The following is a 17,130-nucleotide window of genomic DNA, read 5'->3' on the forward strand; positions in this document are numbered from 1 at the left end:
AGGGAGGAGGCAGCAGCTCCCGACAGCCAGAGAGAGTGACCGCGCACAGATGCATATCTGCTGCGCGTCTCGCCGGTATAGACTCACAGGATCACAAGGCAGCAGCAACAGCCATAACACAAATACCTCCAGCATCTTCAGCCCGCTGTGTGCAACCGACTCGACTCACCACCGTCTCCTTCGCGTTTACCAAGAGCCGCCAGCGAACGGGACGCGTGCTGTTGTTTTGAAAATATATACATTGTTTTATAAGTCCAGTATATGTTAATAAGTAACGTTTAACTGTGGTAGAGAGCAGCGTTTTTGTTTTAAATTGCATTGCCAGTCTGGCTCGAGTTACACATTTAAAAAGAAAAGAAAAATCAGCCTCAAAGTAACACGCGTTTCGGCTAACTAAAGTATTGTACATTTAGCGCAAAACAAAAGTGCGAATTAACTCTTTCGACAAATTACACCAGCTCTGGTGTGAAGCCTTTCCGGCCAACTGTAGCAAGCGCACAGCGAGACAGAGAGAGAGCGAGAGAAAAGTGTGCCACCGTGCGTGCGATTATCAAGATGGGGCCAATTTTGCGCGCTCGGGCACCCACGCCGCGTCTCCTCCTCCTCGTGCTCTCCGCCTGGTGCGGCTGCCTGCCGGTGGCGAGCGCCGCCGCCGTGGCCCACCAAACGGGTCGCACCTGCCGAGCCAACGGCAGCGTCTACTACGTGGGCGAGTGGTTCTTCCCGGACGCCGACCACTGCACGCAGTGCGAGTGCACGACCGAGGGTCCGGCGTGCGCGCGCACTGAGTGCGCCGCGCTGCCGCCCGCCTGCGTGCACGTGAGCCACTACCCGAGCGACTGCTGCCCGCGATGCGAGCGGGTCGGCTGCGAGTACCGGGGACACGTGTACGAGCTGGGCCACAAGTTCCAGGTGAGATAGAGGGGGTGGGGACGGTTGTGAATGATTGAGATGTGATAGATGGTCAGGCGGTCCCTTGGTGCGTTTTTTTTACACAGATTTTTCACCGCTGAGATTCACTGCTTTGTAAATTTTTTGAAGTGAGTAAGAGTTCCCTGAGATTCAATGTGTACTCGATTGAAGTGAATGAGAGCTCACTGAGATTCACCGTGTACTCCAAAGAACTGTGGCCAAATGTACGTTGCGGTTTTAGTTACCCTTCGGATGAAACCTCGAATGTAATTTACATTGTAGAGTGCAACCGCGTGTCTTGCCAGCAAAATCTGCAAGCCGCCTGCCAACATGGGACACTCAAGCTAAAAGGTGCACCCGTGCAATTACCTGCTAATGCCAATGCTGGCAGAAGAGCCTCCAATTGAAGGGCCTACAGAGAGAGGATCCTTGCGTGAGAGTGTTGTGGGATACTCGTCTACGCTGGCCAGACATCTTGAAAAAAGTAGGAATGCCTTCAATTTCCCCCCACGCGACCTCCGATGGCCTAACATAGGATAAATATACATCGGGGAGTACGACCAAATTGCCCCCTAAAGGCGTGCCTAGTCTTGGAAGGTGAGATAGGGATCTCATCCTTTATAGTACAGCACAGTTGAATTCCTCTTATCCGTGGTTATCTGGGTAGGGGGGGTGGGGGGCATCACGAAAAATATTATTTACTGGGTCATTTGTGAATTTATTCCATTTATCTGCAAAATAATTTGCGGAAAATAGGATGAATCTGCCAAACAGATAGTCCTATCAACAAAAAAAGGATTTTGACGTCCCTCTACTTTAACAGATGGATCAGCAACATAGACACTGACATTGGAGACGTGATATTGACAGTTAAGACATTAATCGGATATAGCTATAATCGTGGCATATGGACGAGACTGATGATGGAAGTGCAGTCAACGGAGGGCACACGCCCTTGAGGATTACCAGCATGGAGATGGAGCGAAGAGATCAGACAGTGGCCCGGAGCGAGTTGGATTGTGGCATCATCGCTGGGTTGAGAGAAAGTAATGCCGTGGCGAGACCTTCATCCAGCAGTAGCTAAATCATGGCTGATGAAAAGTGTTGTTGATGGAAAACTGTTGGCAAATGGGTGACTTTTATTTTTTGACATGAACGCAATGTTTTTTTTTTATTTCAGGTGATACAACAGGTTAAAATATCTGGATTGGGTCCACTTGGTAACACCGATAATGGCAAACCATTAGTGGTACCAATTGCTTTATGCGGAAAATAAAAGTACGTTGAGTTGTCATAACTTTTAAATGAGTAAATTTTAAGGCGTGTATTTTACGTTTGTCTGCTTTTAATATTATTTTATTTTATCACATTGGGTCGTATCTATAAGACAAATATCTGTTTATGACTTAAGAGTTGATAAATACATGACATTTTTACAGATCTTTGTTAATCCACTGCTGGATGCGGGCCTCCCCATGTTTGTGTCAGTCATGTTTTTTTTTTTACCACACTTCACCACGCTGGTCAGTGCGGGTGACCACTTTATATATCACTCACCACTGGTGTTTAGCCATGGCTGGCAATCAAACTCATGTGTCGAGGTTCATTGGCTTTGACACTAACCGCTATACCGCTGCTCCGCCGGATGCAAGTGAACGTGGCAATCTTTCGCGCGTAGGGTTTAGCATCTCGTAAAAATAGCAAGATCGCCGTTTCATGACTGGCCAAAGCATTTTTGACCGAGTGTCTAATACGTTGGAAGCATTTCCATGTGGTGCGCGGTTGGAAGGGCATTTTGGCAGAGAGGTTTGCATTTTTGAAAATCGCGGTGGAGATAAATGTAAGAAGGGGTTTGATCTTTGTCGCGTGAGAAGAAGTGCTGCGCATTGGCGCAGCCAGGGGCCAACTACAAACAGCACTCATTGACATAAACAAGCATTTCCTTCGCGGCATTTGCCTGCAGTACAAATAAACAACAACAATTAATTCACGATAGCCTTTCGCTGCTGCCGCCGCTGCATCTGCTGCCATTGTTGCTGCTCCTTATTATGATATCGTAGAAGAGGGCGAGTCGAGTAAAACCGCGAGTCATTGACGGATATCAGTGACCTATTTTAAATAAAAAATAATAATTAAACTTCCACTGGCTAAGCGACAGGTTTATTTGTTTAAGTTAGACAGCTCAAGTCGGACCAAATATTCATGAATGACCACACCACTGATTTAAGGCATCCACAATTACAGTAATTATAGAGCTTATATAGATAACACAGGAGCAAAGTCGTGACTACAACTAATCTGATCCATTCTCATTGCTGTTACGCAGAAAAGAGATAGTTTTTTTCAAATTCATACAGAAGTCATCGTGAGATAGCTTACCTAATAAGTGAAAGGTTAAGGTGCAGCCCTGCAATTTCCTGCCTACGCCGCTGCTGGAAGAAGAGCCTCTACAGCGTATTAATTCCTACTGCTCGATGCTGGCCTGGCCATGAATATTGGAAACAGGTGGGAGTATCCCAAACTAAGATATACTGCTGGGTGTACAGAGGCGGGGGGACGGAAGGGGGTGAATTTAAGAAATACCGCACCTGGAGATCGAACCGTCGACCGCTCAGTGTGCTAACCAACGTTGCATAAGACATTTATTCGGAATGATCAGTGTGACGATAGAGTACGTAATTGGACCCATATACAATTCTTGGCCAGACAGAGGAGAGCTTTGTATGGTATGCAAGGCTGGAAACGAATGCATCGGGCGCGCGGTCAACACAGCATGTGCTGCTCCCACACAGTTGCAGACAGGTGGCCGCGGGTTGACCCACACAGTCCCAACGGCTCACTGGAGGCACACAAAGCGATTAGGGACAAACTCCTTCCCATCCCTCTGTCTCTCTCTCTTCCTTTCGCTCAAAACCCACATGACCTCTCACCCAACCGACCCATCGTTTTATTACGAGACTGAGAGTTCTTGGGTGCCCGGTACCAGTTGCCATGCCCCTCTCTTTCTCTCCCCCCCCCCCCCCATCTCTACAGACTCCCTCTCTCTTCTCTCGCCACCAACCTCTGCGCCTCCCCCCCCTAACAATGTCAGTCGTCGCCAGCCAACAGTTGCACAGGCAACGCGGTGCACTCGCTCTCGGAATCTTTGCATCGCTGCACGAGAAGTGGGGGGGGGGGGGGTGACGGCCTTCCCATTATTTCACGATGGGATGGGGGTTGGAACACGTGCATTGACGTCAGCGCTGCTGTCAAAGTTGACACACTGTGCACGCGCGCACACACTAAGCTATAAAACTAAACAAATGTTTTTATTTTATCAGGTGAGGCACAACGAGCTGTACAGCTTTTTTTTCTCAGAAGCGACCTGGCCATCACAAAGCATAGCTCAACGAAGTGGCTTGTCGCATGGGAATTTGTAGCAGCCAAATACTCCAAACGCGTGACGTTGATTCTAAATGTGGAGGGGAAAACCAGAGAATCCCTAGAAAAATCAACATAACCGCGGGGAGAGAGAGAGAGAGAGACATGCAAACTTCAAATATACAGCAGGCGTCAGAGTCGGGATCAGGATCGAACCCATGAGCGGCCTGCATAACAGGCGAGGTAGTTACCATCTCGGCCCACAATACGCCACATATTTGCATTAAAGTCACACCCGAGGGACCGTCCCGTTTGCACGCACGCATGCGGTGAGCGTTATAAGGAAGCACATCTGGCTCAATCTGGGTCCGTTCTGTGACCTCGGCATTTTCATTCCGGTCAGAGTTTTGTTCTTTTTTTTGGTTGACATCGCAGTTCGTTTTCGTTAATATTCACAGGCGCGTTTCTGTCCCTGCCCTCCCGTGATAGGAACCAACGCACGTCAGATAGAAACGAGAGCGTGTGGAACCCACGCATTTTTCGCTTCCCACGAACTCGCAATGCTGCGTTTACCTAGAACTTGTGAGAAAATACGAGCTCCTGGGAGATGCTAGACAGGCACACACACGGACAGGCAGCCTCCTCGGCAAAACGGAAAACATGAGGCATATGGCAAAGTGCCAAAGAGACCCAGACTAATTTGTTCCTCTCTCTACAATTTGGAACAGCGGAGCACAGATGGTGGACATTTTTGGTCATGGGAAAGACGTAATTATTAACTTTGTTTTCTGGCTCATATTGTGAAATGCGCTAGGGCTAAGATTATTGATTGTAAAACAATTATAATACGCACATCATTTACATTTGGGTTACAGACATGCATTTCGGATTATATTTTACAATCTTGAGATGCTGCCAGTGTCATGGTTGCGCACACTGGACTTGCAATCCAGAGGTTTCTAGTTTGATATCTCAGGGCAGGGGTCGGGAACCTTTTTGACTGGGAGAGCCATAAAAGCCAAATATTTCTAAATATATTGCATTGAGAGCCATATAGTATTTTTAACGTATAATACATTAAATATGTATCACTTTTAATGCGACTTCTGGTGCTGCATGGTTTTGCTGATGGCCTTGTAGTCTGGTTCGTACGTGGTGAGGTTGAGCTTCATGCAGGCGTTGAGGCCCCGTGACCCGTGAAATTTATCTTCAAAACTAATTTCTGTTTACTTTAAAATGACACAGTATTATTAAGCAATATCACAAGTATTTTTAAATCAGTTCCAAACTGATTTTTGTATTTTTTTTTCAACTCAAAATTGTCTGGGAGTCATATGCCGTCACCAGAAGAGCCATATATGGCTCGCGAGCCATAGGTTCCCGACCGCTGTCTCAGGGCAACAGTTGAAACAATGAAGAGAGTTTCTTAAATCACCCCGACCACCTCTGTCCACCCAGCAGTATGGCTGATGTGGACTCAGAGCAGCAAACTACAATTTCACATTCAGGTGGTCAAGCCAGACAACTGCATCCGGAGCAGCGGAGTGTAACACAACAGTTAAGTTCGTCGATTGGCAGGTCGTGTGTGGTGGGGTAACGTGGAGGGACTCCCACTGCTCCCAAGACGTCTGGCTGCTTGCGTTGTGGCCGAAACGTCGTGATAAGTATTGTATTATGTTTTATTTTTATTATTTTATTACTTCCCTTCTACGTGACTTTACCGAAAGAACCAAGAAGATGAATCCCTGCAGTCACGAAAGCTTTAAATCGAAATTTAAGCGTGGAATAGTTTGCAAAAAATATCTCCATGAAGGGTTCTCTGGAGCTCCCTCTTGTAGCAGTGGTGGTAGAAAAAAATTGGAGGGCTGCACCTTTATCTGGAGTGTATAAGTTAGTTTGAAGAGATTGCAGACTCGCATACAGGATTTGTACGCATTTTGGCGTCCTCTGGTCAACACCGTTTGAGACGAGGCTCAAAAGAAAGCTGTCTCTGGTGTGGACCAATCAGTTTCAAGGACAATGCATATATTATCAGAGTATGTTTTTAGTTTGCATTCTGACCGCAAGCATTGTGGTTAATGTAGACATGGTTCCTTGTAAAAGGTTTCAGTTTGGTGTTTTAACATCTTAACACCTGTTTTGTTGCCAGATTAAAGGGGAAAAACCTATTATCAGGATTTCACTTTACAATATTAATTACTTTTGAGTATAGCTGAAACGTGTACATTTGGTGTGGGACATCTTTCACTAAAAGCCTCCATACATCATTAATTTCACTTCCACGCTAAGGGTTACAATGTGGATTCCATCCATGTTGGTTCTGTGCTCATAAATGATTAATAATGGATGGTATCCACATCTCATTTCATATTTACCAAAATATATTAGCTGTATATTTTTAGAGGCAACACAGAGTCGTGATGTGTGTTATCAAGTGACGACCGCGATTCATAGCCATCGCACGGCTGACCTACTACAGGGATTATTTTAAAAACTGATTAATTTGGCCACCGTCTATACAATATAATTCGATCTCCAGTTCGACTGATCACTGTTAATTGGTCCAATTTTAATGCAGCGCACCTGGCCACGCATAGAACGCTGGCTCATGGGCTAAAACAAATTCAGGTATGACGCTGCCAAAATAATCATTATCATAACCGAACATTTTCTCAACAACCGATGCACATACAATCAAGTGAGTGGTGGCGCTTGGCATCAAGTAAACCAAGCACAAGTGTATGATACCAAGAAGCCCAATGGCTCTTGGATTCATGGAAAATAAGGGGGCTTTAAATAGAGGTTCATATTAAAATAAACATAACAAGGAAATAAACGTAACAGAAGCAATTAATCTGTGTCATCTCTATCTTGTGTGCATCTCTCTTATCTCATTTCACTTAATCTATATTTTTGTCTGCATGTTTTCTTATCTCATTACATCTCTACCTCTTGTTTATATCTCTTTACTAGGAGTTTACATTGAAAGGCAGTCCCCAAGTATGTCTGTTTATGACCCCCAATGGGCTAGCACCACCACTGAACCAAGCCATTTCAATGCACAAATACACAAAGACAAAGACCTCCCATATAGCCTTCACAGACTTTTGGGGCAAGTGTTGTTAGCGAGCACCTATGAAGGCTGACACGGCAGACTAGGGGTTGGGTGGCTAGCACCAAGCCCGGCCGCCTTTATCTCCCCAGTGCTGATGTTCACACACCACATCAGGTACTCATATGAGGCTGAGTCGACCTAGGGGAGCCCCAGGACCAGTTTAGATAATAGTCACTGGTGTTGGCCGTGAGCTGAGCAGGACATGGACGCACGCACGTACGCAAGTACGGTTGGGAATATGCGCGTCCCGTTTCAAATTACCTTTTCACATTGCAGCTGGGCACTGACGGCTTCGGGTTGTGGAGTCTCCGGAGGGGAGCCACTGATGAGGCTTCCATTCGTCTCTGATCTATTTTCTCTGCCAAATTCACTGCCGCTCCAGTGGCTACACGAATACACACGTTTACACGAGCGGTAGAGAAAAGCTGGATGTCCTGAAATTCCACCAAGCCCCACGTGGATTTCTGCTTGCGGCTGAAACTGCTCGAGTCTGAACACAGCGGAGGCAGGCCTACTCTTAAGAGAAGCATTTTTTTTAATCCCATCATAGACTAGCCTCATCTAGAGTTGCTACCTCTCGATTAGCACGGTTGGCTATGTAAGAAAAGAAGTTCAACAGACATACATATCTCCAAGGTACAAAAACATTGGGACACACTTTGGGAAGAAGAACATCTGGCATCGCCATCCCAAGTGATCTTGACCCATTTAATCTACATGTCATACGAACACATCCATACGATGTGGAACCCATCACTTCCCATCACATTATGACCAATTTTTATGCCTTACCATCACACCCTGACCCTATTTCAGCTCATCACATAGCATTGCGTCCCTTTCCGCCTTGAGATGCGGTCGCATTATGATGTTTTAAAAATCCAAAGTACGTTATATAACAATAATAATAAAACTGTGCTGTATTATTGTGTTTTCCAATTTCACTCTATAATTTTAAGTGGCCAGGCTCGCAATTAGAAGGATGCCAGTTCAAATCCTAGTTGTGAAATGACTCGGCTCATGGTCTCTCTTGGGGTTTCTAAAAAATAAGGTACAACTTTGTGGGGAAGTCAACAGCAGTTGTCCTACGGATAAACTAACCTCTGCCACAGGAACGTATAATTTCCTTCTACGGCTCCGAGATGGAGAAAGAGGAAATGGGCGCCACCTCAGTGCTCATTTGGGATGCCCCGGTGGCGAGATGTTAATTACCTCGCCTGGTATACAGGTCGTGGGTTTGATCGCGACCTCGATGCCTGCTGTATGTTTTGAGTTTGCATGTTCTCCCCGTAGTCGTGTGGATTTTCATCCGGGTCCTCCGGTTTTTCCCTCCACATTTAGAAACGCACGTTCAGAGTATTTGGCTGCTATAAATTTACACGCGATAAGCTACTCCACTGAGCTATCATTGGTGGCCAGATCGCATGTGAAAAAGAGCTATATATCTGTGTACCTTACCTGGTTAGAAAAAAGTTTCCAGTTAAGTTCATAGTTTTAATTTGAGCAGCAGATCGCTTCGACCTCAGAGTCATGCATTTCGTTGAATAACCGTACGGGATTATTTTCCATTCCACCTTTGGCGAGCAGCCGTCCGCCTGCGAGCAGTGCACGTGCGAGCTGGACGGGATCCCGCGCTGTCTGGTCGCCGACTGCGCTCCCCCTCCCTGCGTCAACCCCGTGTACGAGAAGGGCGACTGCTGCCCCACCTGCAAGGACGGTGAGCGTGAGGGCACGGTTCGCGATCTGCCACGCACCCTGGCTCACGAGGAGATGGCGGGGAGGTAGAGCAGAGTATGTACGTATGTTGAACTTCTTTTGCGCCGTGCGTAGCCAACCGTGCTTATCGGAGGTGCGGGGGAAGGACACCAAACTAAACACAAAAAGCACCTCTACATAAATGAGTCTTCAGTCTATATTTAAGAGTGCATTGGGGACTAACGGTCACATCTGTCTCTTCTATACGGGATAGAGTGTTGCCCCCTCGTGCATGTGCATTTTCTCCGATACATTTCCCCTTGTTTCCAGCACAACATGCATGCTTCCTCCATTGGCTCGGATATTGACATACGTGAATAGGTTGGCTCTTAATTTCAAATACATGACTGCATTATAGACCAATTTATTATTAATCGGATGGAGCGGTGGTTCAGCGGTTAGCACACTGCGCTATGACCCCGACGACTGGAGTGGTATCTGAACTGGTCCTGGTCGCCCACTTTCACGAAACCCACAGCAACCAGCGTGGTGAAGTAATGTCAAACCTCCGGTTAGAAGATGTTCAACTTACATACATACAAACAACCCCGATGACTTACACACTTTGCATGAGGAAGTCATCCAGCAGTGGATAGTCAAAGAGATGGACATTATAAATAATAGATGGATTTTTTGCACGTGTGTGTGTGTGATTTTGTGTGGTTTTCGTCTCTGGTTTGGTGCCCATTAATATTTACATCACTCAAGTTGAGAGATGGTTGAAAGGCAATATCTATTTTAAAAGGAATGTCTGGCATTGTATGAAGTGGGGGAGAAATGTTCCTAATTGGATTTCATGAATGGATGTGCTTAGTATAGGCAGGCCAGAGGCCACATACTGAGACATCAAAGCAAGAGACCTGTCCTACTGGAGTAACGCATCTGCGCCCTCTTGTGACTGTTCAGCATATGAGCAATACGCACATAGACCTGGCATCGACAAGCGATGTTGTTGTCTCTCACCCTGCACCTCCGATTAAGCACGGTTGGCTACGTACGGTGTGAAAGAAGTTTAACATATATGCATTCATACAAACTACACAGCTCTTCGATGTGTATCGCACGTTGGTCGGCACGACGCACGAAGTTTTGCACCACGTGCTGGGAGCTATTCGGTCCCTGAAGAAGCTCCCAGCACGTGGGAGCTGAAACGTCGGACGTGATGACAAGCAGTGCACGGACCCACTCGAAAACCTACGCAGCAGGAATACTCATTGAATGTAGACTGAAGGACTGACGTCAACATTGTTATGTTGTCAGGACAGCAAGGTAAAGAATGCGCAGCTTGATGAACAAGTATATAAATAAGCCACATGTCATGTACGTGATGTCAGGTCAACGTAATTTCTGGCTCAAATCAGCATTCAGATGGTGCTTATCTCCAGTTTACAGCCCCTGAGCCAGCAGTGGAAGCTACGTATTCATATGGAGGGATCCAGTATATCAAACTACTGTTGACTTCCTCACAAAGTGGCACAGTATTAGTAAAAATAGAGAAAATATATATATTGAAGACAAATAAGAACAGTTACATATATATCTTTAAATGGTGGGAGAAAAAGAGAGAGAGAAATGAAATTATAATATAAAGTTTATTCGTGGGCGACATCGAGGAAGAAAAATGCGTGTAAATGAAACAATGTGTAAATTAATCGCTCATTAGTGCAAACCCACGATGCACCCGCTGGTCGTCCCTGACAACATGAACCTCACTGGTGTGGGAAACACCTCCTGCCACCGGACTGAATTATTGATAATTTCACATTCAATGCACGTCCCACTCTTGTTATTGGCAGCGCCCGAGGTGATATAGCATCCTGCATAAAACTGCCCGCTGCCCATAATCAGAGTGCATTCACTTATCTCTCACCTCGGCCGCGAAACGTGATATCTCCCCAGCCATTGTATTGTCAAACCCCTTACCGTTTCCGGTAAGGGGTAATACAGCGTTTGGTGAAATAAGTTGCAGAGATAAAGACAGGTGAAGGCTGTTAGCTCATTCGCGTTCTTATCCTTGTAAATTATAAATGTGTGGACAGTTAGACGTGTCGACTGTGCAACAGCCAAGGGCTCTAGCGGAAAAAAAGCGAAAGCCAGATGCGATGGCATGAACCGGATGAAGGATAAGGATGTGCATTATGTAGAGCACTTAAATTCCTCCGTGAGTCAAAGTGCTTTTTTTAATCACATCTCATCTCAACTGTTCCATTGCCCCGCTGAAGTCTAGATAAAGGGGATTGCCCCTCAGTGGCAGCTGTCTTCATCTGCACGTGAGTCTGCCAGCAGGGTGCGTTGTTGTTGCGAGATTCCCCCCCCCCCCCCCCCGCCAATGAAATAACTTGTCGCTCCGTCCGATGTGTAGATCGAATTTGGACTGCGACACAGGCATCCGTTGGAACTCCTCGTCTTTTTCGAAAAATGCCGCGGGATATTTAACGTCAACCGTGAAGCAGACGGCGCGTACATTGCATTGAACTCGGCAGGTCTCTCCTAAAAAAAGTCATGAGACTCAGTGATGTTTTCCTAGGTAAACAATCGTAATAATGATAATTAACATATATGTAATTTTTATTTTACCAGGTAAGGCCCACTGAGCTATACCGTTTTTTTTTCTTCCGAAAGCGACCTGGCCACAAATTATAGCTCAATTAAATGGCGTATCACGTGGTCACGTATAGCAGCTCAATAATCTGAATCCATGTTGATTCTAAATATGGAGGAAAAAACTGGAGGACCCGAAAAAAATCCACCCAACCACGGGGAGTGACATATATACTCCAGATATACAACAGGCATCAGGATCTAACCCACGACCTCCTGTATACTAGGTGAGGGTAGTTAACATATCGCCACCATGGCGCCCACATGCTTGCAGCATCAACCAAGGCGGTCGCTGAGCTCAGACCTTGCGATACCTCTACAATGACCGCTCATCCCCTGGGTCACGATGACCTCTTGACCTCTTGACCTTTCACTGTGGCACCTACTCCCCGCCCTGCCCCGCCAGGTCCCAACTGCTATGCGGACGCCGGCGGGCGGCGCGTGATCCCCGGCGGGAGCCACGTGTGGCTGGACGAGTGCACGCGCTGCCGTTGCCACGATGGCCTCGAGGCCGGCTACTGGGAGGGCAACCGCGTGGCGCGCTGCGAACGCCTCCGCAGGTGCGCGTCCGGCCAGCAGGGGGAGGAGGAAGCGGCCGAGGCGGCGACGGCGGTGGAGACGGGACGGCAGCAGCAGCAGGGAGTCCTCTGAAGAGTGCCACGAGGGGTTGCGTTCGTACGGTGGCGCCTTTCCCTACATCGCACGGCGTTGCAACCATTTGGCCGACTGGTGCGGCTGCAGACATAAGCGACCCTACGACGTCAACACCGACGTCTGGGTTATATTATTATTATTGTTGCTATAGCGTTCCCACCTTGTCCTGGTTTTCTCCCATAATCGCGGCTGTGCTGGAAATCCAGTAAACTGTTCCCCCTGGGGAAAGTTAAAAGTCTAGTTTTTTTGTCAGTTATGTAAGATTGCCACCACACGAGATGATGCATTAACACGTGGTTCTCCCATTTTCAGCTTATACAACATATTATTCTCACGATATGTTTAAGTGGTTTGTCCCTCAGAGATGGCAATCCGAATCATATAAGTAGAACGACTGTGGAAGACGTCGCTATTTCGTCGTATTCATTACTTATGTCGCCCAGTGTTGGTGTGCGTGTGTGCATCTTTGTGTGCGCGTGCATCTTTGTGTATGTGTGTGTATGCATCTGTATCCCATGTAGTGTAGTAGTTAGCGCACTGCACCACGAATCCGGCGGCCTGAGTTCGATTCCCGCTCACGGCCAACACCATTGACGATTATTTGAACCGGTCCTGGGTCTCCCCGAGGTCGACTTATCCTCAAATGAGTATCTGATGAGGTGTGTAAATATCACCACTGCGGGGGGACAGAGTTGGCGTCCGGGCATGGTGCTGCCCACCCCCTCGCGTGCCAGAGTGCCAGCCTTCATAAATGCTGACTAACAGCACTTGCCACAACAGTCTGTTAATGCTATATGAGGGGATCTTTGTGTTTTTTTGCGTGTCCCACGTTACCTTCAGCCCGGTCGGGGGGGCAGACGTCCTGGTAAGCAAACCGTGGCGAAGCTTAGTCTTGCCAATAGCCTAAACGGACCCCGACCACTCCTGCTCCACGAAGAAGAGTTGTGCCCCGTGTGTCGACCGAGTGGGGTGGTCAAGGACACGGGGTTGTCTAACGTTGACTTCGTAATCTCGGCCAAAAGTCGCCCCACTTCTACCGCAAAAAAAAACCTCTACCTTGGGAGTTTTTTTTCGCCTTCCCAGTTTCAGGTGGCAAGTGATGAATTTATAATCGGGAACTTTGTGGTAATGTACAAACTCGTGACAGACTGTTGAGGCTTCCGCTGCGGTGCTCACCTCCGTTGAGTCAGCGGTGAACACTCCCCATTCCCCATGGTGGGGAGCCAGTCCTCTTTAAGGCAACCGCTTTCTATAATGGGATCCTCGTTTTATTGTGCTTGCAGAGGTGAGGGGCTAAATTGATCCCAGACTCGGGTGTGAACTCATCCCCTTGATTGTGAGATGGATTGTGAGTTGGATGCTCATTGCAGAAAAGCTGAGTGAACTTCGTTCCTACCTCCTGGAAGAAGCTCTGATGAAGCTATTGCCTCCGCATTCCAAATGTTCTAGGAAAGCACTTGGCCCGTAATCAACTGATGCTGGAAAAGCAAAGGTGGCATTTTCCAGCAACCGTATTAACCCACCAATTGGAGCCACACATGCCACTGTTTCCTAAACATAACTCCTGTCCCACCACCCGACCACCTTGTGACGCATTGTTCCGCACATCCGATCAGCACAGTTGGCTACATATGGTGCGAAAGTTCAACATATGATTATTTTAATGGCTTAGTTGCCTATCACTTCATATCATTAGCCCCAAAGTTTCGCTACTCAGTAATACACGTATGTGATGGGGTGGGGAAAAAAGGGAGAACGTTCAATTGACATTTTGTATCCATTCATGCGACTTTGAGCCGTGCAAAATACTGCACCACCTACCTCATGGGTATGGGTGCCCACGTCTCTCCATCATCAGCGGAAAAAAATCACAAAGAACTTGTCGGTATTTTAAAAATTTAAGATATGGTCTATGTTGTTGTTGTTGTCCGTGACGATGGCATTATTGTGACAGTGCAACAATGTCGATATAAATTTTAGAGGAGTGTTACTAACGTTGACGACGACCTGTGATGGGTGATGAGCAGTAAGACAAACGCTGACCAGGTCGACTTGCCCAGCGGGCAATTAGTGAGCACACCAGCCTGCCAGGGAGCCTGTTAAAATCACACAGCACACATCTTAGGTGTGGAATGTTCACGCCAAAATTAAATATGTATAAAAACTTACAGCCACCTGGTAAATGCTTACTGGCAGGGCTTCATTTCAGTGCTATACCTCCCGCTGCGGTTGTGGCTATTAGTCGCGTGCCTACTCTAGGCAAAACTATTCAGTAAGCCCTGCGCACAAGTGATTTACTCCAGAGCACGGACAATTTTCATCATATGTGTTAAAACTAGGTTGCGATATGTTTGTGTCAACCACACTTTACAAATGTGCATAAACGCGCACCCTTTCTTCGCATGGTACACTACATTTCAGGGACAGCAGCAATGCCACAATTTCATTTAACTGTGGCATTGACCAAATCTGCCTATTGCAAATAAATTCTGAAATCCCTTTTTGGGAAGTTTGGGAATTCCATTATTGAGAGGCATGTGCGAGGAAATCAGAGTACCAGGAGAAAACTCCCACACATGAGGGGGTAACACTCAAAAGCTCTGCACAGATGGATTTAATAATCTATTTGCAACACGTTCCTTCGGAGTGGGCAAATAGGAAATAGGAACTTGGTTGGACAACGCATTCGTGCGATCCGTGTCACGCGGCACAAGCTGCGTGGGGCGGCACGTCACGTGGTGCTGAGCCCGCCCGAAGCGCTCTATGAAATACAAATCGAGGGCGTGGCTATGCACGACAGACAATGAATCCCTGGTGGGCAGTGTGGAACTGTTGTTCCTACCTGTATTAATTATATCACCTGACCATCTTGTAGTCGAACAAGTAGCCAGCAAGATTCAGTTTTCGAAATGAGTTATTGGTTCAAGGCCCGACACTAAATGACTTTTGAGTTTCTCAAATGTCAACGATGACTTTTAGAATGTTCAGGGAGTTCGAGGCAATTCGTTCCACAAGCGCAATATTATTTTGTATAGAACATTACGACTATGATGACAATGATGACGACGTGCTCCTGTGTTACCACTAATGGGCAAAATGTAATTACGTGAAACTAAACTCTTGAAAAAGAAATGCCATGGTAGGCTTTAAGATGAATACCCGGGCACACTCCACATTCCTCAGCGCTGTAATATTACGATTTTAGAGATTGAATTAACAGTATTAGACAATATTATATTATTGTCATCATCTTCATCATCGTTTCACGTGCCCCTTGAAGCGTTGCTTGGCATCAGACAAGGATCCCCAAAAACGTATGAGCCACTTGGCATACCTTCGGGAATCCGCAGAAAGTTTATTTTCTGTGCTTTTACACACACGCAATCGTTTTCACCCGTGAAAGCGTGAGTTTAAGACGACTCTTTGTACTTTACGCGATCGCAGCCCTAATTAAACGGCACATTTTGTAATGATTGTGTCACGGTAAAGTATGCTTTGCATAAATACTTAACTTTTTGTTTTCAAATTGCCGACAAACTTAACTATAATAGAATGCCTGCAACATAAACTCTAAACGCAGCTCTGATGCAGAGCTCAGATAATTATTTTTTTTATTTTTTTGGTCTTGAAGTGACAGTTAAATTAGTATAATTTACTTTCTAAAAATGAACGCCATTGGTTGAACAGAAGGGCAATTTTAGATATGAACTCTGGCGCAGGTCGCGGCTGGGCAGGGTAGCTCTCTAAAGTATTCTGGGTTGTTACCGCGTGTTCTTTGGTATGTGGTCCGACGTTTCACTCCACGTTCCAGGAGCTTCTACACGTATTGCATTAAATTCAGTGCAGCGAATCGTCCGACATAATGCCGAGCAACACGTTGTACAACCCAAAAGCACAGCTAATAACACAACGTTTGTTTTTAGTTTGGTATTCAACAAGTAAAAACAAAAGGATTAAGCCCTACATATGGTGATACAAAAATAATGCAAAAAATTGGCTCTTTGATCAATACCACACTGGCCAGAAGTTACGGAAAAAGTTGTGCCCAGAAATGTTTGTGGGCAAAAACGTTAACTGTTAACCGTTTAATGTTTATTTTTACATGTGTCTAAGGTTACACAGAATGTATTGCAAGAACACACGTATAGGTTTTGCTGTGATGTGGCACAGCAGATCGTGCGTACGTAGTTAATCAATAGAGCAGCATATGGTTTTAATATTCTTTTATCTTATTTATTCCTTTTTTTTTACTTTGACATAGTGCATGTTCAATTGTAAAACCTGTCAATAAATTGCAAGGATACCTGGTCACCTTATTGTGAAAATCTTTTACATTGCTTTATCTGCTTATCAATCTATACACATTATTCATGTAAACCTGGCATTTGCATAAGTTTACACGTGCAAATGTATTGCTTGTCTAGTACAGCGTTGTCATTAACAAGATGTGAGCAACTGAACCGTCGAAGAATAAAATCCTTTGAAAAGCTTTTTTCCAGTTAATATGTTGTTTTCCCCCCAAAATGATACGGACATCAACTGATGATTTCTATGTTATTGTTACTGTCATTTAAAAATCATGTAAACAAAGTGAAATAATATTATTGGTTCTTTCGGTAAAGTCACGTAGAAGGGAAATAATAAAATAATATAAATATAAAACAACAAAAATTCTCACGACGTTTCGACTGCAACACAAGCAATCATCATCAGGTGTGAAATTCACAGCAAGA

At 45.9% G+C, this 17,130-nt stretch overlaps 1 protein-coding gene across 1 annotated transcript; it reads left to right on the forward strand.

Annotated features, from left to right (window-relative positions):
• Positions 1–16,888, forward strand: LOC133352056 (von Willebrand factor C domain-containing protein 2-like). Its single transcript, XM_061567783.1, has 3 exons — positions 1–912; positions 8,975–9,104; positions 12,150–16,888. The coding sequence occupies exons 1-3, from the start codon at positions 556–558 to the stop codon at positions 12,392–12,394; spliced, it is 732 nt and encodes a 243-aa protein (XP_061423767.1). The 5' UTR covers positions 1–555; the 3' UTR covers positions 12,395–16,888.
• Positions 16,889–17,130: the final 242 nt, after the last annotated feature.

Source organism: Lethenteron reissneri, chromosome 39, assembly GCF_015708825.2.
Source record: "Lethenteron reissneri isolate LAM-NWPU_2019-01 chromosome 39, ASM1570882v1, whole genome shotgun sequence".
In the NCBI taxonomy this organism is placed as follows: domain Eukaryota; kingdom Metazoa; phylum Chordata; class Hyperoartia; order Petromyzontiformes; family Petromyzontidae; genus Lethenteron; species Lethenteron reissneri.

Bases quoted from the DNA above. Each gene is read 5' to 3' on its own strand.
- LOC133352056 (XM_061567783.1), top strand. From the start codon at position 556: ATGGGGCCAATTTTGCGCGCTCGGGCACCCACGCCGCGTCTCCTCCTC. The intron at 913-8,974 runs GTGAGATAGAGG...TTTGGCGAGCAG, and splicing joins AGCTGGGCCACAAGTTCCAG to CCGTCCGCCTGCGAGCAGTG. The intron at 9,105-12,149 runs GTGAGCGTGAGG...CTGCCCCGCCAG, and splicing joins CTGCCCCACCTGCAAGGACG to GTCCCAACTGCTATGCGGAC.